Source organism: Prunus mume, linkage group LG4, assembly GCF_029339155.1.
Source record: "Prunus mume cultivar Tortuosa linkage group LG4, ASM2933915v1, whole genome shotgun sequence".
In the NCBI taxonomy this organism is placed as follows: Eukaryota; Viridiplantae; Streptophyta; class Magnoliopsida; order Rosales; family Rosaceae; genus Prunus; species Prunus mume.
In genome coordinates, this window is record NC_142701.1 from 20,671,544 (window position 1) to 20,692,851 (window position 21,308).

The 21,308-nt window shown below is 38.9% G+C and overlaps 2 protein-coding genes across 4 annotated transcripts; one reads left to right on the plus strand and one right to left on the minus strand.

Annotated features, from left to right (window-relative positions):
- Positions 1-141: 141 nt before the first annotated feature.
- Positions 142-12,757, minus strand: LOC103329608 (ARM repeat superfamily protein). The gene is given in 18 exon segments (XM_008232105.3): positions 142-2,831; positions 2,834-3,410; positions 3,955-4,728; positions 5,367-5,486; positions 5,766-5,988; positions 6,457-6,653; positions 6,782-7,410; positions 7,796-7,909; positions 8,000-8,357; positions 8,548-8,649; positions 9,285-9,551; positions 9,624-9,741; positions 10,146-10,241; positions 10,997-11,054; positions 11,146-11,218; positions 11,478-11,523; positions 11,730-11,848; positions 12,433-12,757. Coding segments are annotated over 18 exon segments (6,456 nt in total). The 5' UTR covers positions 12,529-12,757; the 3' UTR covers positions 142-342.
- A 5,914-nt stretch (positions 12,758-18,671) lies between these two features.
- LOC103329609 (UMP-CMP kinase 3-like) lies at positions 18,672-21,283 on the plus strand. Of its 3 annotated transcripts, none has more exons than XM_089050560.1 (8): positions 18,672-18,802; positions 19,070-19,132; positions 19,292-19,340; positions 19,881-19,998; positions 20,189-20,345; positions 20,524-20,604; positions 20,705-20,812; positions 21,069-21,283. In XM_089050560.1, the coding sequence occupies exons 2-8, from the start codon at positions 19,076-19,078 to the stop codon at positions 21,192-21,194; spliced, it is 696 nt and encodes a 231-aa protein (XP_088906686.1). In that variant the 5' UTR covers positions 18,672-18,802; positions 19,070-19,075; the 3' UTR covers positions 21,195-21,283. The 3 variants fall into 3 exon arrangements, with proteins under 3 accessions (XP_088906686.1, XP_088906687.1, XP_088906688.1); XM_089050561.1 differs by having other exon boundaries at positions 18,708-18,802; positions 19,021-19,132; XM_089050562.1 differs by having other exon boundaries at positions 18,714-18,763.
- Positions 21,284-21,308: the final 25 nt, after the last annotated feature.

Below are 21,308 nucleotides of genomic sequence, written 5' to 3' on the forward strand. Positions count from 1 at the left end.
AATATTAAACTGATAGATTGCAACTGATTAAGTAAAACTCTTAGAACTGGTTACATTGGGAATTTGACAACAGGTAGCCAACATTAAATTCAAGGGATTTGAAATCGAGTGCAGCAAACAATTAAAAGATTGGCAAAAATGTGGATTTAAGATTATTCTTCATAGAAGGCCCTCTAAATGATTTGACTGTACAAAGTATATTATACCACCACTAGCTTCACAAAGCACTACTATATACAAATCCAGTAAAACTTTCTTCTATGGCCCGCGCATCATCATCCATCCACTAATATACATTAAATATCTTTGAAAGAAAAGATACAGCCTGCACATGTGTGTACGTTATGGGTTGCCGATACTGGTCACGAAAGGCACCAGCCTTTTGTAATCCCTTCTCTTCCCTAGTGCACAGCTGTGAAGAACCCGCCCAAGGATAAGCCGTGTGTTTTGCAAAGCCACTTCTCTAGGTGAAGTTCCAGATTCAGTTGAGCTCCCGTGTGCAGGTGTTGAACCTGTGGCAAATGGGGATGCCATACCATACTGTAGCGGCCCACTGCGAGCCTTAAATGAGGTCTGAGGAGCTAGCATCTTCTCATCACCACCGCCTATCCCGTTCTCAAACGAACCAGGTTCATGAGGGTGAGAACCTGGCACTGAGCTACAGCTCTGCAGAAGAGCTTCTAACACACTCAGTGCCTCCCAGCACAAAGTGCTCTCTACCAACTGGGACACAATCGCATACATGTGTGGACTTTGGGCAGCATCCATGGGAGTGTGCTGGAGCAATGCCTTAAGCATGAGCAGTATCACACGCTGATACTCAACTGGCCCTTTCTCCAGTAGTCGTAATAAGTGCCCAAAAGCTAATGCTGAGTGCTTTGGGAACCACTCATTGCATAAGAGCGGGGAGACACAAGCAAGGAGATTGTTGATACTCTTGATATCACCACGAGAGTAAATCATAAATACAGTAGCCAATTCATCTAATGACTTTGCTCTACACCAAATTGAGATGTTGGCCGCAACAGAGCAAGCTTTCTGGAACTGCTGTTGGAGAGGCGAAGCAGGCCCCATCACTGGATCCTTGCTAAGCTGCAAGCAGAGCCAGGGAAGTAAGCCTGTGATGTGCATCAAGAGTCTTGTCTCCGCATCTCCAAATATAGAGTCACATGAGTGCACTGTGATCCGCGAGAGAACTTCAATAGAAACACCATGACTAACTGTTGACATGAGTCCTTTAAGAACAAGAGGCTGCACCCCTTCAAATGTTGGCAGATTTCCTCCAGATGGAGGCTGTTCATAGCCACTCCTGGTTTCCATTCGTTGGAAGTCCCCAATGTCATTATTAGCATCAAACTCATCCCGAGGCATGCTCGAAAGAAGCACATTTTCTGTTGTTCTGTCCCGGAATGATAACCGGTCAATCACACGTGAGAAGAGTTCAAGCACTTGACAGTAGACATGAACAAAATCTGTGTGCATCATAGCTACACACCCCCAAAAGAGTTGTGGGTACAGTATCACTTTTTCTGGTTCCATGTTCTCCACCATCACTTGCAATGTCAGCAAAATTTCCATAATGAATCCTAAAACTGGAGGTACTGGATTTCCTAGGCATCTATGAAGGCACCGGAGAAGCAGCACACATGTATCACTTGTGACACTAGGCCGCAACGCACGGTAAATCTGATGTGAGCGGCAGGCTAGGTGTCTCGATGTGCACTCCATTGCCCATTTGAGTGCCTCTGCTCCCCAAGTCTCACGAAGATCTCCTTGGAAGAAGATAGCATCCACCATGCTCTGAACTAGTGCAGACAACAATGCTGCACTTGGAAGCTCAGATCTCACAACTGTTGGGTCCTCATTTTCCCACATCATACTTCCTCGCTTTGACTGGACATACTTGATCAGGCTGACAACCTGCTGCTTGTTCTCTCCATCACTATTTTCAACCTCATACAGTTCCAAGTGCCGTCCTGCAAGAGAGTACAGTAGATTAACGAGCAGATGCTGGCAGTGTTCCAGCACAATGTCTTCCGAACTATCCATCGAAACAAATGTAACATGAAATAGAAGAGGCAAGTGCTCGCGAAAATCTTCATCATTTTCATATGCAATTTCTGCAAGTAGAATCAATGCTATATCTGCATGAGTCAGCGAATGTTGCTGATGACCCTGCAAGGCTGACTGAAGTTCTTTAGCACTAATCCCATGCATGGAAACCCCAGAGTGCAACCCATCTTCACCCGAGTTTGGAGTATCAATAAGGTAGTCTCCACTGTCCCGGGAAACATGGCGACTCCGCAAGCTTCCTGTTGAACTTCTGACCCCCATTAAAGGCCCCGACATATTTACCAGTGCTGGAAGGAGCTGCCCTGATCGGCCTGTGTTTCCAGGAACAATGTTCAACTCAGGAGGCATTGGGCCTATTGGACCCGAGACACTTCGGCCTGTCACACCTGCTGTTCGCCAGCTTAGGCTTCCACTTGCATTTCTTAATGGACCATCAAAGGAACCCCGGACAAGTAATGGTGACATGTGTGGCTGGATGTCCACAAGTGATGCAATTTGGGGAACTGCAGGCCCTTGAGAGAATTCTAGCACAAAATTTCCATTAGCATCAACCTTATTTGCAGTTGGCCCAATTGGATCCATGCTATCCTCCAGCATCCGCTGAGCTAACTGGTAAACCAGGTGGTCAATTGTACGCTGAGGACATACCCGTGCTAAGTATAAACTTACTCGCTTTGCAACAGAGAAATATGTAGCAAATGCACCACTTATTTCTGCAGATGCATTTGAATCACAGTCCTCTATCCCTTTCGTGATCAAAAATCTAAAACAGGACTAATGTTCCTGGGTTTGCTAGCAATTGTGCTCCAAAGCTTCTCAATTTCATCAGGGAAGTGGTCACCATGCCGCCACGTCACATAGTAAAGGCTTTTTAGTAGTCTTTCACTCCAACCTGAGTCCTTGAGTTTCCAGAAATTTAGGTTCTCAATCCAAGGAGCCATGCATGTTAAGACCTGATGCTGTGCAATAATATCAACCGCATCAAGTTGCCTCTGCATAATCTCCTCACACAGGAGCTGGCTCAACTCAGGATGGTCTTTGGCAAGCTTGCACGAGAGCTTGTATTGGAATTGTTGGTAAGAATCAGGAAGGTTACCCACAACAGCAGCCCGATAATTCCCTGAGCTCTCAATGCCATCTTCAGCCCACTCGCGAACAGAAAGTGTCTCAAGCATCTGAAGAGCATCATCACGGATTTGTCTTGATGGATCTACCACCTTGTAGAGAATCAGGCTCAAAAGTCTCTGGATTTCACATTTTGGTATCTCTTGGCGCATGTAGACCTCAGCTAGCACACTGAAGTAACCATCAGCTATAGCAGCATCGGAGTAATAGCACTGCAACAAAGTATCAATTTTTTATTTATTTATAAGAATAAAATCCTTATGAGCTATAACATTAAGCTCACAACAAATTAGAATGAAAACTGCATACCAACCTAGCAATTCAGAAAGCAGTGAACATGCAAGTGAAGACCAGAGAGCGTGTATGTGGACTTTTTCAGCAAAAAAGAAGAGCTGAAATTTGACATTTTATTGAAACCAACTGACTTGCAAAGCATTCAGTGGATTCTCAGTTTTGAATCACCAGTTTACTTTTTAGGAAGTCAGAATTACCTTGTTGATTGTCAAGGTATCATCTGAAAATACGATAGATTTACTAATGAATTAACAATTCATCAATTATCTTGCGTAGTAAAAAAAAAAAAGTGAATCAAATTATAAAATTCTTAAGTGGGAAGGATAAAAGGAGCTATAGGCCAACGGACTCTGCCTAGCATAGGCTAATCAGCCTTCAGGGGTGCACTCCATAACTGGATTTTCTTACTTGAAAAGATCTAACGATAATTGAATAGGAATAGAGCAAAGGAAACATGAGTACCTGATCAATACAAGCAGGAAACAGGTCCAAATTTGTTTGTAATAGATTCTTCAAAGCCAGTTTTGCTAAAGAAACACGATGATGACCACCCTTATGCCTATCACGACCAGCAGTCCCACGACCACCTTCTCCTGTGTACTTTGAATAAGAGGGAGTTCTTGGGTCAGCTGGTGAGTACCCAAATGGAGCCCTAGGCGCTGGCTCAATGAACAAACTGTTGATCCAAGATATAACCCGGCCACTCATCTTCCTCGCATTATCATCAAAGCAAGGCCCGTATAAGAGTGAAGCCATAGCATTCATGGAGGCCCACTGGATTGCCTCAACCTGTTCGCTAAGTTCTTTATCAAATGATATTTTGTCCACAGAATCTTTTGACCGTGCATTCTGAGAAGACTTATAACGTTCTACTTCACGTCGGTAATCACTAACACCTTCTTGACCCCATGTACTGCCCGTGTCATCACACCAGGAGAGAAGCAGATCAAACAGTCGCTTTCTAGTTCTAATATCAAATTTCTCCGATTTTGACTCAACAAATTCCGGGGCTAGTGATCTTAGAACAGAAGCAAGTGCAAAACGGAGAGGCTGCATATCTTGGAAGTTTTCAGCAGGTGCTGTTAAGATCTGTCTGGTTGTCTCATCAATGAACTTCAGATAGTGGAGACGGAAAACTGGTTTACGGGCCAGCATGCCAGGCCATACATTTTCAGCAACAGTACGAAAAATATTTGCAATATGGATACGAAGCTCCTCACGGCGAGATTTTTGACTCTGTATTCATGTGATTTGAATATTATGTTTAGTCATATTCATTGAGAACCAATATCAAACTAATGAAGCACTTTAAGTAACTGATGAAGCAAAAAAAAAAGGATATTCATGTAGTTAGTGAAGTTTTCAAACAATCAGGTTAACAAAAGTTTCTGCCAACATAAAAACTACTTGACTGAAAGCTGTACATATGAGAAATCAATTGGAAAAGGATACAATGTTCTACTGTTGTTATTGTAATTACTATTACTTTTTCCTTTGTCATTAATCGCTGACCAAATATAACGACTTTGTAAGGAGAAAATGGAATACTACATATTTTGATTTGACCGGTCAAAGGGACATTACATAAATTTTTATGAATGGATATAACTATGTGTTCCAACAATGCATGTCTAATTTACCAAAACAGGAACAGACCATGCATATGATTGGCATGCTAGAGTTCAATATCAAGTAGCAAATTATATGCTTTGAGGTTGGCGACATGAATTTTCCTCCCTTAAGTTAAAGCACTGCAAATCAACGCACTCTCTAGTACTAAACATATTCAGAACATAGATAATGCCATAATGCTCAGTGTCTTCAAATGTCAGCCATCAAATAAAAGAAATGTGAGGAGTTTAACCATACAGCACCTTCCACTTTGGTTTTCCCTCTGTCTCTGAAGAAACCTCATCAATGAAAGATGCAAGCTCAGTAAACATGATTTCACATGCTTCCAGATGCGAGCGGCCAAGAGTCATTGTGGCTGCATGCTAAATTTAGAGACGAAATTTAGTCTAACCAGTTGAAAAGAATCAAGACGCATGGAATAGTTATTAAAGAAAAAGATTATAATTTTCTAATTAGAGAAAACCCTTACAGATGCAACAGACCTCAAACTAGTAGTGACATAATAGCATCTTAGGTATTGGATTTAGAACTGACCACGCATTCTGACACCCCATGACAAATTTATCGTATTCACAGAAACAAGAAAGAGAAAAATAAAGAAACGTTACACTGAAATTAAACAAACCTCTGACAGTACTTACTATATGTGCCTCAGATCCAGATTTTAGAGATGGAAAAATTAGATGGTAAAGATCTTTGGTTGCAACTATACTACCAGCTTCTCTATTATTTGGTGGACATGAACATACGAACATTGCATACATAAGCCACTGATCCAGTTTGTTGTCTGCATCTTGTGACTGATGAGCCTTCCCACCCAACTCAACAGGTGTGATATGAGCCAGACGTTGCATAACCTCTGCCCTGCAAATAAAGATGGTGTTGTGATAAGATCATGGGATTCCAATCTTGAAATTTGGGTTGACCTGGAAATATTTATCCTTATAAAGCATGTAAAAGATAAGAGCAATATAGCCATACAAGCAAAATCATGTTCTCAGCACAAATACAACCAAATCATGCTTTACTACATAATATATTGTCCAACAAGAAATCAGCTTACATGCTACTAGTTTGCTTCTCGTTATCACCAGATGATAGTAACCTAACAAAAACATTTAACGTGTATGTGCAACCAAAGAAGTTTATTTTTTCTCAAACTCAACATACAGGCAGTAATTCCTTTTTTAGTTGAGACACCCTTAAATACCAAAAGTTCAAACTCAGTACTGAAAGAAGAGCACATCAATGCTAGAAAGGAACATACATCTTATTTTGAAATCAAAAGAAACTTGTGTCAACATAACCACACATAAACAAAAATATACTTACTTTGCTTCATGGACAGATCTTGGGCAAAGTTCAGCAGCATATTTGACAAGCTCACTAAGACAACGAGCCCACCTGTTCTTATCAGGGCTCTCAAATATTATAGATTGAAGTGTCACGTCAGGAGGGATTGCATCAGATTCTCGTCTCAAATCAAATGGACGCCCAGAATCCCAATAGCAGCTCTGGACAATGTCATCCTGAAACATTAGAAAAAGATTCATGAATGAAACAAAATAATATGCACATTTGCAACATTGAAACTCAAATGAAAAGCAGGCTAGGGGGAATGGAATATGGAACGGTTAAAGATAGGAAGATAACACACCCCATGTTCTTCCAAGACATCGATTATAAATATTGGTTCAGGTTCATATTTCAGACTATGATCAGGTTGCACACATATTGTAAGGTACCGTATATCATTCCTTAAAGCACGTACACACCGCAATAACTCTAGTGCAGTATGTCTAATCTGGCTATCAACAGAACTAAGGAAGATAAGACCGACTGCATCTATCTCTGATGCACGAAACTCAATCAAGTCTCCTGCTATATGGAAAGAAGGTTTCTTAAATCCATCATTTCGCCCCACACGTTTGACATCTTGAGCATCACATTCCAGCCTATCATCAATTAGACAAGCTCTCCAAAAACGCATGAGTTCCAACAGACGGCCTAATGATGTTTGAATGAGAAGAGGGAACTCATCAGGAAGTCGTAGGATGAAGTTGGCCATCCCTCTCATCACTGCAAAGCGACGGTGGGGAAGATATCTCACAATCCGGTTCAGTACCTGCACTGCTTCCTCACGAACACCAGGATCAATGCTGATCCCATGTTGAGGTATTATTTCAGTGATTTTATCACTTCGTCCAACTTCTTCTATTAGATATGGTATGCATTTCAGCACAGACCGGAAGAGATATCCTTGAGACTTTTCCTTGGTTACAGAATCTGGAAAGCATAAAATTTATTCAGTGTTGTCATTGCAGCAACATAAGCATAAAGTTGAGTTACACACAGACAATCACTGTAAAATTTCAATACTCCATAGCTGCAATAAATACTGGTTGTCTTAGTAAAGGAGAGAAAAGTTCAATGGTGTAGGCTGCAGTGTAGGGAGAGAGTTAATTAGGAGATTAAGACAGATTCGTTGACCAATCACTACATATGCAACTTTTTGCATCTTCAAAAGGTAGTTTCCCATCACAGTGTAGATTATAAACAGCAAAGTAAAACTGAAAATGTTGATAATTAATTAGCATATAAATGGAAAATGAAAAGAAAACCTACTAAACTATATAGAAAAATAATTGACATACATTAGTAAAGAATGTACCTATGGTGGTCCTTGAAGATGTTAGAAGAGCCTGACTATAGGTTCTATGACAAGACCTCAAAATTGACTCAATTGCAGCCTTCACTTTTGGAATATAGTGGCCAATATCATGACCTGTTGATGCAAGAAGACTCAAATGAAGATCAGTTGAAAACTTCAGCTCCAATACAATTATAATAATATATTTCTGGCATATGACTGAACCTGTAAATATTTCCAAGCCGACATGCTGACTTGAAGGTGACATGACAATGGCAAGCAAAGAACGGAGACCAATAACCTTTGCCTCACTAGGACTATCTTGCTTCAGCAATTCCAGTATCATATGGTTCATGGCAAAATCAAGGTTATGTTCCGCTATAGTCACACAGAACTCCACAAGTTTATCATGTTGGACGTCTTGAGTAAGCATTCCTTTCTTTAGAACTGTCAAGAGTTGTGAGGTTACACTGTCTAAGTAGTCCCATGTACGATTAGGTGGCTGTTTTTCAGTGTGGACGCTCAAGTAAAACCTTAAAACTCGGTGAAGACAGTCCAAGGCCATGAAACGATGGGTCTTGTCCTAAATGAATAAACCACATAATGTCATACAACTTACATCTAAAATGGAAGACATAGGCTCCTTCCCCCCACCCAAAAAAAAAATAAAAAATTAACATGATAAAACAACATGACTGGACCTGGTACACAACAACAAATTAACCAAATGCACGCTTTATTGTGCCCTACACAAATTTGTTTCTTGGACTTACTCTAAGAAGCTTGTAGAGTTGATCCATGTGAGAGCTCAAGTAGTTGACGAAAGTTGTACCATCGCCAAGACAGAGAAGAAGAGTTACCAAAGGGTAACCAACCTGACACAGACATTGTCTTCATGAAATTAAAATGAAAAATACAAATATGCAAAGGGAGGATGTAATAGAGAGCACTAGCTTGATGGAGAACTCATATTTAACAATAATGACAAAGGGGGAAAAGAATAACAGTTGACCTGACAATGTAAAAGGAAATAAAAACACCAACCATACCATCCAAAAGCAAACATTGAAAATCCAAATTCAAGAGAAACATTACAACCACACAACATGAAAAGAACCCTTTTCAGAGAAATACTCGTAATTCTAACATATAATCAGAGCGAAAATCCAAATACCAAAAGATGCCTCTGTAACTGTGACACATGAATTTATCACGCACCAACTGCCCTGTTAGTGGCAAGAGCAATTTGAAAATGAGAATATTCACACGATAAACAACACAAGTCCAGGACCACCATGAGGATTTGTACAGGTAAACAAACTATTTATCTCTGTAAAAGGTATCAAATTCTTTTTCCCCCTCTTTTGAATTGTATAACATAATTAAATTGGAGGCAACAGAAAAGTACAAAGGGGGAACTTTCTGAATGTTATGTCAAAGTATTATGAATATTATTTTGCAATTTAGATATTGGAAAAACCAAGATGTAAAAGAGTTGGGGTCAACTCACAGAAATATGTTTGCTCTGTTTTTCCATCCAATGCATGAGTTGTCCTTTAATCCGCCCAACAGCTTCATACCAGAGTGTAAGTGCAGGCTCTACACCTGCAGGTGGCCACTGGCTTTTTCCACCATCTGCCAAAGGTGCTAGGATATTTGAAAGCATATTGCATAGTGCATGATGAAGCTCACTTTTGCGTTTATGTGGTGCACGATTGAGGGGGTTTGCTTTTGCCACAAAGGAAGCAGATGCATTCAGTCCACCCTCAGTTTTTACCTGACAATTACTTAATAGTTATAGAGTTGTCCTAATGTCATTTTTCCTACATGAATGTTATTGTCCACATACCCCAAGTTTCAAGTAGCGCATTCCATTAATGATACTAAGGGTTTCACTTCTGGCAACACTAGTGTCGATCCGACGAATACTGAGCTCCATGAAAAAGCGCTCAGTGACAGAACTAAACCTGCGCACCATATATAATACATTAACTAAACTTAGACAGTTAATCATATTCGACAGGTAAATGTAATAATGATGCCAGATTCTTCAAAATGACATGCATCAATGAGTTAACTTACACCCAACTTCACCAATGATAGATGACAAAGATGAAAACAACTATCAAAACCTAGTGTTATTATCAACTACAAAGCCTAAATCACACATATCACAAATTATTAAAAGTTATAAAATCAACAAATAATAGATTTCAAATCCACTTTGATAATGACCAAATAGTTTTTAATGTTTTGCAATTCTTTTCTTCTTCTTGCTGGAGAGAAGGGGGGTTTGAGTGCGCAAGGGAGTTTGAGGATAATGATAGCAATTTCCATCAATTCCAAATATGATAACTTGATATTCAGTCACCTGATGCGAGATAAGGCCCCTAAGAGCTGAGCGACTAAGTCCAGAAGAAGTCCCCGCAGATCAACCAATGAGGGATATTCAACCTGGCTAACAACCCTGCAATGAGAGTATAGTGAGTTGCAACCAAGATGACTTACATGAGCAAATGAAGAAAGAAAATTTTTAATGTGTTTTATCAAGTTTTGAGATATGTGTTCTAGTCCTTGCATCTTTGGCTCTTCTACATTGCATACAACCGCAGGGAATAGGGCTGTTGATGGGGAAGTTCAGCTTTCAGACTTAGATCACTAGTAAATAGCTCTAGCAGTGTTCTACAATCCTATCGTCCCTAAGGCATTATTCTTGATTATGCTAAAACTTTTCCAACTAATATACAGAACAACCAGTATAACCCAGTTAATCATTCCTCTTTGTTTTCTTTCACACCCAGGGCATGAAAGTCTAAATGCTTAGATCCAAAAATTATCCTGGTACTTAAATTTATTATCAATCTGTGTAACAAAGTATCAGAACCAACATAGAAGTGAATAGCGAGGCAAAATGCAAACTTCAGCAAGACCCACATCTTTTTTTCTTTCCTGATTAAAAGAGAAAAGGTTAACAAAAAATACTCCATGCATATAGCAGATTTATGGAAAAGTATGACAGATACAAGGAAGACAAATGAGAAAGCATCAATGCAATGAAGGATATAGGACAGTAGTTGCTCAAGATTAACATCAAAGGGGTAGAACTTAGTTGACTCTGTAAGGAAAAACTAGCAATGTTGGTGTACGAAGCTCTGAGTTTAACCAATCAGACAATCACACAACATATATCCAAGAAGTTCCTACAACCAACTATAGCTTTACCTGTCAGCATTAATCAGCCAGTCAAACACAAAATTTTCAAGCCCAGACCAAAGTTTCTCTGCAATAAGAACAAAGCTTGTTTTATTTCACTGAATAGCACAACTTCACAAGCCTCAAGGTAAAATCAAATACCGATGCAATGAACTAACCTGTAAGTCCTTCTTGTGGACAGCACTCGACAAAACGAATACATGCTGAACAAAAAATGCACTCCACCGCAAGCTGAGCTTCAGCAAACATATTATGAAAGTTATAATTAATGAAGTAGACTCCCCAATCACAGCTACAAATCTATAATATAAGTATAAATTGACATACATTGAAAAAATGAAAAACTCATAAAATTTGATATTCTTGGTTGCTATACTATGCAATAAAGAGCTATGAACAGCATTGATGTTATAGGCCAAACTTTCTTGACTTCCACCATATACAATAAAGAACAAACGCATCTGGTCAAAGAAACAAGCTTTTGACAAACCTTTCTTTGGAATGTAGATGCATCATTTGCACCTTTCGGGGATTCACTGCAACAAAAAGATTCCCATGTTACAAAATGATATGGCTAGACAGAAAACAATTAATAACTCAGATCAACAACAATGCGTTGACATATTATAGCTATACCAAAGTCATTGTAAACAAGAGGTTACAATAAACCTGGGAGGCATCAAGTCCAAAATAACTAGGAGGAACACAGAAAAACATATCTGTGGAAAAGGGAGAAACCCACCTTTCTCTCCATCTTAGAAGAGCTTCTAAAAGAGGTATGGGTGTATGTCGAGCTACCATAGCCAAGGAATCCAGTACTTGCTCGTAAGCAGGGTCAGAAGGTCGGAGATATTGCCCATCCTGCAAGTTTCCCACATAACAAAATGAAGACAAACATCACATATTAGATTAATTCCAAACCCACCATAGCAATACAAACATTCACTAACGGCAAAAGGCATTGACTCATTGGGTGAAATATATCGACAACGCACAGTAACAAATGACAATGTTGGTACCAGTTCTACACAAATAAGGGGACCTCAAAAGGAATTAGGAATCTAGGACGACCACTTACAACTATTTTCAACTTTTTCATTATGGCTATTACTCTTTCCTCGACTAATGCTATGAAATCATATCTTGCTGCGGTCATACGAAGATTACAAAGAATCAATGACCACTCTAAGTAACTCTACCAAGTTCCTTGAGCCAACTAAGAACTATAACAAGGCATGCTGGAAACAATGGAACTAAAGATGAAGAAGTATCAAAACAAGTAGAACAAAGATCTTTATCAACGATGAAATTAGAATGTTCATTTCTTTATAAAGAAAAGCCAGAGGTAGAGCTAATAGATACACAGACAGAGAGCTGAAAATCCAAATACAACCAAATAGGTGAAAATTGCAGGAATTCAAATGGATTTGAATCACACAACGGACCTGAGCTTGAGCAGTCTCAATACGACGCCGTGCGAGTGGAAGGAACCGCTGGAGCAGGGCGTCCACGATAAGCTTCGCGGCGCTTCCTGCCTTCATTGTTTCTCTCTACGCTACCAGCTAGCTTCGACCCCCTTCGCTCGCATTCGCTTCGCGCCCAATTCAAACCCTAAAGTAGAAGAATTGTGAAATTCGTAGTGAAATTGAGGATTTTGGTAGCAAAATTTTGGAGCTTAAGGATTCAGGAATGAGATCGTTGTTGAATGTAGCAAAGCTACAAGAAGAACAAGCATAATTTTTATTTTTCAGCCTTTTCCAATAACAGACTGTTTTTTCTTGTTTCATTTGCAGACTTTCCTTTTTGAGATTTCCTAGTCCAAACTTTCCTTTTTCAGTTCATGGGCTAATAATTGGGCTTAATACCAACAACTTATTATTGGGTCTAATCTTTCTAAAAGTTTCTGATGCTGTGATTCTCTGGACACCCTTGAATTGTCTCTGGATACCCAGCTTCAAAGACAACTTCTTATATAAAGTAATGTTGGGGAGGGGAGACTTGAACACATGCAAACATAACCTTTGGGGAAGATAACTGCTCTTAAGAGCAACTCCACCTGCTTGCCCTTAGCCATGGCAAGGGAGCTAGCAGCTACTATTCACGTGAATAGTAGTTGCTGCAAATCAATTTTGTGTTTTCACCGTTGCCTTGCTAAAGGCGATTATTCATTTTTTGTTTTATTCACAACTTTTTACCTCAATAATTAATTTTGATAATATTTTCGGATAAGATTTACGGATTCCTACGTGTCAAGACTATTCATAATCGGATAAAATTTCGGGATAAGATTTTTGGGTTCAAATTTCGGATGAATTTCAAAATTCAAATTTCGATAAATTTTTGGGTTCAAATTTGATTGAATTTCAAAATTCAAATTTCAGATAAATTTGGGTTCAAATTTCGGATGAATTTCAAATTTCAGATAAGATTTTCATCCAATCAAATCAAGCCACGTGGCATCTCTATCTTGCCAAATTTTTCTATAAAACCAGAGGCTCACCTCATACCTCTCACACCACATCTTTCAATATTTTCATTTCTTAGAGTTTAGAATTCATACTCCATTCATTCTCAATGGAAGAATATAGGAGATGCTTGGAGAGGCAAGAGAGAGAAAGAAATGAGAGAAACCGTAGAGCCGATGAAATCAATGAGTTGCAGAGGCAAGTCGATGAACAAGTTCTCATAGCAGTGGCAATGGAAGAGGAAGAGAACCAAGGTCGCCGTGGTTCACAAGTCGGCCGTCGCCGGAATGTGGACATGACATAGGCATTCTCGGGGTAAGAATCTTTTGGAAGATTATTTTATCCCAACTGCTTTATACTCTAATGTTGATTTTCGAAGGTGATTTAGAATGCAACCCCATTTGTTCAATAAAGTCATGCATGATATTTGCAATTATGATGCATACTTTGTTCAAAAGTGTGATGCTACTGGGGTTTTGGGCCTTCTTCCGGAGCAAAAGCTTACAGCTGTTATATGAATGTTGACGTATGGAGCATCTGCTGATCAGGTGGATGAGGTTGCTCGAATAGGGAAAGTCCACTACGTTGGAGGCTTTGATAAGATTTTGTGATGCAGTTGAAAATCTGTACACTAGGGACTACCTGCGTAGACCTACTCCCGAGGACCTCCAACGACTTCTAAAAAGCCGAAGCTCGAGGATTTCCGGGAATGATTGGTAGCATCGACTACATGCATTGACAATGGAAGAATTGCCCAACTGCCTGGCAAGGTGATTACGGAAATAGAAAAGGCACAAAAAGTATCATCCGAAGCCGTTCGGCTTCGACACATGGGTTTAACATGCTTTCTTGGAGTTGCCGAGCCCAAAATGACCTCAACGTCCTGAGTCAATCTCCGGTCTTCAACGATGTTTTGAGCGGCCAAGGCCCCAATATTACCTATCAAGTCAACAATACAGTCTACCAGACGGGGTATTATCTAGCTGACGGTATCTACCCAAGGTGGACCACATTTGTCAAATCCATTCCGAATCCCCGATCCCATAAGCAAAAATTATTTGCTACTTATCAAGAAGGATACATGAAAGATGTCGAAAGGTGTTTTGGCATCCTTCAAGCTCGATGGTTGATTGTTCGAGGTTTGATGAGGAGATCCTCCGAAGCATTATGATGACTTGCATCATCCTCCATAATATGATTGTGGAGGATGAGTACGATTATGATGCTGGAGAGGTCTATGAACCGGATCCAATAAACACGGCCTTGACCCGGATTTATGAAAGGCCCATGGGGCCAAATGGAGAACCGTTTGAGCCGGAATCGTTGGTGATGGACGATCGTATGATGACCTGGATGATAGATCGATATACAGAGATGCAATCTTCGTATATTCATGAAAGCCGTCAACTTGACTTGATAGAGCATATATGGACGGTGAAAGGGAATGAAGATGAATGATGGAGCATAGATGCTTTGGTTATGTTTTATTTACTTATGGTTTGGTTGTGTTGTTTACTATTGCTTATGGTTTGGTTGTGTTGTTTTTTTATTTATTATTGTGCCTTGTTTGTAGTTTTTGTTTTAATTTTAATTATGTTTTGTTTGATGTATGGAATATGTTGAATAAAATTGTCTTTTATTGAATGCTTTGTTTATTAAATAAAGAAATCCAATACAAGTCATTAAGAATTACTACTACTAAAATAAAATACATGAAGTACACCAACTTTATAGAAAACATGAAAAATAAAAATACATAAAAGGTATGCTAACTAATTTAATGGTTTTGATCACGTGTTGCTAGGCCCATCATCCTGGAAAAGTCTTCTTTTCATAACATCTCTTCGTTCTAGCTTCCAATACTGTTTTGTATCAGGGGACATATGGCTTGTATCCATCGCCATAGTTTCCAAATCCGTCTTCTCCATATCTTTTTTGCCCCAATACTCCTTTTCTCGTGCACACTTGGCTTGAATTGCCACCTCCATATCCTGGCGTTTATGTTTCATTTCAATTCTTATGGCGTTTTGTCTTGCAATTTCCTCCAAAAACTTTGAATTATGATTGCTTGAATTACCCGCTTTCTTTGCCTTCGCAGCCTTTCGCCAATAGGCCTCGGTTCCTTTTGGATGGGTGAGTCTTCACTCATAGGGGAATCGAGAGGTGAATCTGATGTCGTTGCATCACGGAGAGGCGTCTCGTTTAACACAACGTCGGGACCCGTGGGAATAATTATGAAGCGTTGCCATACAATATTTCACCACCTCCCAACATTCATGATGGGTGAAACTTTTTTTGCCACCCCGGTTGCACCGAACCACATCTGTGCTTGAATGAGCTATTTAACAAAAAAATGGAAATGCAATAAATATTTAAAATATATTGGATATGCAAGTAACAAAATAAAAATAATGGAAATGCAATTAACCTTACAAATAAATTGGAAGTGCAAGAAATATGAAGAAACAATTGGAAATGCAATAAATATTAACAACATATTGAAAATGCAATAAATATTAACAACATATATATATTAGGACATTAAACTTAATAAAACGAAAATTACAAAATACTTACCTCGTTAGTACGATTTTCCCCACTTCTATACAAGTTTATCGCTTTTGCCAAGACATCTTTCCATTTTGCCATCTCTTTGTTGAGAAGTTTCCACCTACTCGACAATGCCATTTCCGTACGAGGTGAGTCCGGAATTTTTCGCAAAATTCGGCATGAATTTTTTTCCACATATGGAAAAATTTCATCTCAATGTCTGTCACGAGACAATGACAAACTCGGAGCTAAGCCTCACACAAAGAAACATCTTCCATGGTGCTCTACGCCTCTCCGGTTTCAATAGAAGAATCCATATAAATAAGAAATAAAATTACAAGGTGAAAGAGATGAAAATGTTGAGTGAAGAGTGAAGAAAATGTTGAGTGAAGAGTGAAAAAAATGTTGAGTAATTGTAGAAGTAGAATAAAATGTATGAGAATTGGTGTTGAAAGTGAAGGGTATTTATAGGAATTTATAGGAAAAAAAATCATATTTAACTTGCTTTTGATGGGTCATCACCGAACGCAAATTTTTTTGTTTTCTAGCCTGCTCATGGATGGAAAGGCTCTAATAACTTGAGTTCCATCTTTGTTTTATCCCATATTTTAATTTATTTAAGTGGAATTGAGAAATTACCCGTGGGATAGGGGTATTTTAGTCATTTTCTTATCTGGAAGGAATTTGAAATCGTTGCGTTGAGATGAGTCCGTAGACACGTAGTGGGCTCGAATCGGAGTTGAAATGAGAGAGATATGGTCAAATGAGCTCGGTGGCATAATCGTAAATATTTTTATCTCCCCCGCGCGCCTCTCTCTCTTGGGCGGGAAATCGCAGGTTTTGGCCAACTTCGGCTCGATCTCCTCCTCCGCCACCGTTTCGTGATTGAGGTATGGATTCCTACCTATTTTTCATGATCTAGCTGATGGTTGGGTAGGATTGCATCAATTTTGAGTGTAGATCAAAGGACTCCAATTTTGGGGTATTCCGGTCAAAAGTGCAAAAGTGACCCTGCGGGCACGTGCTCGGATCTCATTTTGGCAGAGTTATATCGATATCGCGATTTTCCGAGTTCGCTAGGTTTGGACGCGTTGGATGGTCCCTGAAATTATAATATGTTGATCGGGTATTTCCAGGATCATGTAGGATTTTCGTAAATGGAGTCCCGGATACTCCAGAAATGCCAACCCTAGGTTAGGTTTTCGTCCGATCGTGCGATCGGAGCGATCCGATCTGGACCAAACTTGCAGGACGTGTGGCCTAGACCTTGTAGAACCTATAGAAACTTTCGGATCATAATTTGGAGGTCGTGGACCCCGCGGGCCTGTTTTACCAAGTTTGGATAGTTTGACCCTGGGTTGACCGCTAGACGCTTGAGCTCACCCCCTCTTTGGATTAGCCGGCGTGTTGATGGCGTATGAGGATTATGTGATATGTTGATGGGTTCTCACGGTCGGAGGTTTATCCGCGTGGTGCAGATAGGTTCCATACGAGGCCGGGTGCGTCCCGTCGTATGAGGGGATTATGTATTTGTGTGGTGGTAATGGTTTATTTGATATTAGGAGTCAGGATAGATACGAAAGAGTTACTTACTAGGTGCCCACAGATTAGACCCCACTTAGGTGGTCTTATTGAGATTGGTTCGGACCTTGTTATTGGTCCACTTGGTTGAATTGAGATTGATCCTGAGGACTAAGTGAGTGAAGGTGTGTGTAAGTAGATTTTGAATTTGGTATATGCATGTTTGATGCATTAAGTTATTTTAAGAACTTTGTGGGCAGTTTTGCTAGAATCATTTGAAGGCCGGAGACCATTTATGTAATTGCATGAGATTATATTGTGCATGCTGCCGGTTGGGTTATAAAATGTGTTTTATGCAGGTGGGAATTTTGGGGAAATGTTCAATTTACGAAATTTGCAGAAAGTCTCGTGCCCTTAATCCTCTATAGTAACGAGACGTAGATTTAAAGTGAACAAATTCGGACGGCTCTTTGTCAAAGATAATTCTTCAGTCAAGTGTCTGGAGACAATTAAGTTCTTACAATTACCTTTGCTAATAATACACACAAAAATTCAGTAACTACTTCCAATTTTTCATTTATCTTTAGACAAAAAGTCACTTTTTGGTTCTTGTAGTTTGACGAAATTTCGACTTTCATCCCTTTACTTTAAATTTTGGTAATTTAACCCATGTAGTTTATTTTATTACAATTTAGGGATACGTCCAAATTTCCGTCCAATTTCTTGATATAATAAAGACGTCTCTTATGTGGAGGGGTGTTTTGGACGAAATTTTATATGGAATTGGATGAAAATTTGGATGTGTACATGGTTAAATTGACAAAATTTAAATTACATGAACTAAAGTAAAAAAAGGGACAAACTACATGGATCAAAAGTGACTTCTTCCATCGTTTTTATGCATATCGATCAAATTTTTATAGTGAGTTTAGAATCTCCTAACCTTAATAATAAAAAATTCTTTAAGAAGAACCCCAAAACCATATTTCCCCTCAAAACAAAAGAGAACTTCCTATGTATCAAAAATTTTGGCGGGTAAAGTTCATATACATGAAAGCATTTTTCTTTATTTATTGAATTGTTCTTTTTATTTACATTTGTATATTAATTCCACAAAATTAAAACTTTGACCTTCTTTATCATTTATTGTTTTAAAACGCAGCGTTTGCAACTGTCTCGAAGTCTCTAGTCGGTGTGGCTGACCCATGCCACCACACACAGAGAAAGGACCTGTGAATCTGTGAGCAAACATTGCACTGTTCAGTCTTCCCCCCCAAGTGTAATCCCTGTCAGATGATTAGTTTTTTTAAACTTCTTTTTCATTTACTTTTCTATTTCTCTTCTCTCATCTCATCTGCCTATAAAGCTATTCTCTTTAGGATTGTTTATTTATTTATTTATTTTAAACTTGAAGTTAAGATTAAAAAGTTTGCTTCATATAAAAGAAAATAATTTTGTGGAGGAAGTAAAGATGAAGCTTTTACCTACCTGGTGAAGGGTCTTAAAATTATGGCATGTTGGTTCTAAAGAAGCTCATGCTGAATAGGATTTCATGGAGACCATGGCAAAAGATGGTGCAGCACAAGAGGCAACTGTGACTCCAAACAAGGTTGGTGTCAAGCTATCAACTCTTGTTTTTTTCCTTGGTTGGATTCTTAGATATTACTATCTATTATTGGATGTATTATTAATTGTCACTCATACTTTTTCTGGGAAAATTTCTTGCATTCATCCTGTTTTCTGAATGAAATTTATCTTTGATTGGCAGGATGTAAGTGAAGATAACCCTAAAGGGTACACAGTTATCTATGTTTTAGGTAATTAAGCAGTTTACAATATTTTGCAACTTCTACATTTTGCTGGTGTGAAACTTTTGTTGGTGCAATTTGAATTTGATCATGAACTCTTTCGATTTTGTTTTTCCTTCCTGTCCATTTTTGTATTTGTTGTGGAGGGATCCAGGACTGATCTTGAGTGTAACAAATTTCATTTGAACTTTGGTTTGTGGCTCTCCATGAAATTGTACCAACATTCATGGTAATTTGTCTCCCTGTAAAACAATTAGCTTAGGTGACCAGAGTGGGTGTGTAAGAAGTTTTTGGACCAAAGGAACTAAGAAATTCAGCTGCTGTGGCAGTGTCCAAGTTCTGCACCCAAATTTATACAAGTTTATGGATTGGAAGTCTTCTCTTGAGCTTGAGCACCTTCACCTCATTTTGTATCCAGAACGAAATGACGACATTAGATGTGTTAGAATGTTTACAAAGAATCCTGCCCGTGTAGTTATCTAAGATGACTTGCTAACCTTCTAATTGTTGTGCCTGCTGATGTAGTTACTCCTAAACTATGCTTTGCAGGTGGTCCAGGTAGCGGAAAGAGTACGCAATGCGCCAAAATTGCTCCATACTTTGGGTTTTGTCATCTGAGTGTTGGTGATCTCCTTGAAGCAGAAGTTGAGACTGGATCTGAATACGGGTATTCGATTCAAAAGTTTATTTCTTTCATTTGTGCAATACTAAACCAATAATTTTGCTTTCAGCTTCCTAATACTCAGAAAAAAATATTATAATTCTCATATGATGGAAATCTAGGAAACTTTTTTGGATGAAACTTCTATTATGCACCGTGTTATGCACATTTTTTATTATTACAAATTTCTTTATAGTAAAATGATTGAGGACTGTAAGAAAGAAGGAAGGCTTGTTCCTTCCGATCTGGTTGTCAAGCTTCTGCAACAGGCAATGCAGCGGAGCCAAAACAAGAAATTTGTCATCGATGGCTTCCCACGGAACGAAGAAAATCGTGCTGCCGCTGAAAGCATTGTAGGTTTGCAGTTTTCTGTTTTGTTTGTTTAAGCTATCAAATTCTTTGATAGTTTGATTATATTGCTTAATGTAAAAACTATTTGCGAATAGCATAAGTTATTCTTTCACTGATTTTAACATATTCGTATCTCATTGTTCTGTCTGTTCCATGTGCACAATCAAACTTCTGCTACAGATGAAAATTGAGCCAGATTTTGTATTGTTTCTTGACTGCTCAGAAGAGCAGATGAAAAGACGTCTTTTAAATAGAAACCAGGTGAGCAAATTTCCCTTTTTCTTCCTCTTTAACTTACAAATTTTTCAATGTGTCTAACTTCTCTAACTCTTTTTCATGCATATTGTCTGTGGATTCAAAGGGAAGAGTTGATGATAATATTAACACAATACAGAAGCGTCTTAAAGTCTACTTTGAATGCACTCTTCCTGTAATCAATTATTACAGCACCAAGGGCAAGGTTCGAAAGGTAACGATCTTCTCCACAAAGCTTCTGATTGTAACATTTCATGGGAAATGGTTACTTTGCCTTTTGCCAGTGAATAATATTAGTCTTAGTTCAAGCCTTTTACCCTATAGTTTACTGAAACCGACAAATATATACGTGAGCGCCCTCGAGTGTTTCACAATTAGACGACTAAATGTTGTTTAGCTTGGCTAATTTGACCTAAAAATTTGATTTTCCCATAAGTAGTTTATTTTCTTCTTCTTTGATTTTGGCCTAGATTGATGCTGAAAGGTCTCCTGAAGAGGTATTTGAGGCAATCAAGGACGTATTCTTTGAGCTGAAAGAGAAGCATGGGGAGACCGCCACGCCCGTAGTTTATCAGGATAATATTGTACTAGTTTGAAGTTTTCCTGAGATAATCTGTCAGGATAACCTCTTTATTTTTGGAATACAAAATGAATTTCAGAGGGGGATCCTCTAGGAATTCAAAGAGATCGATTATCATACAGTATCCGAA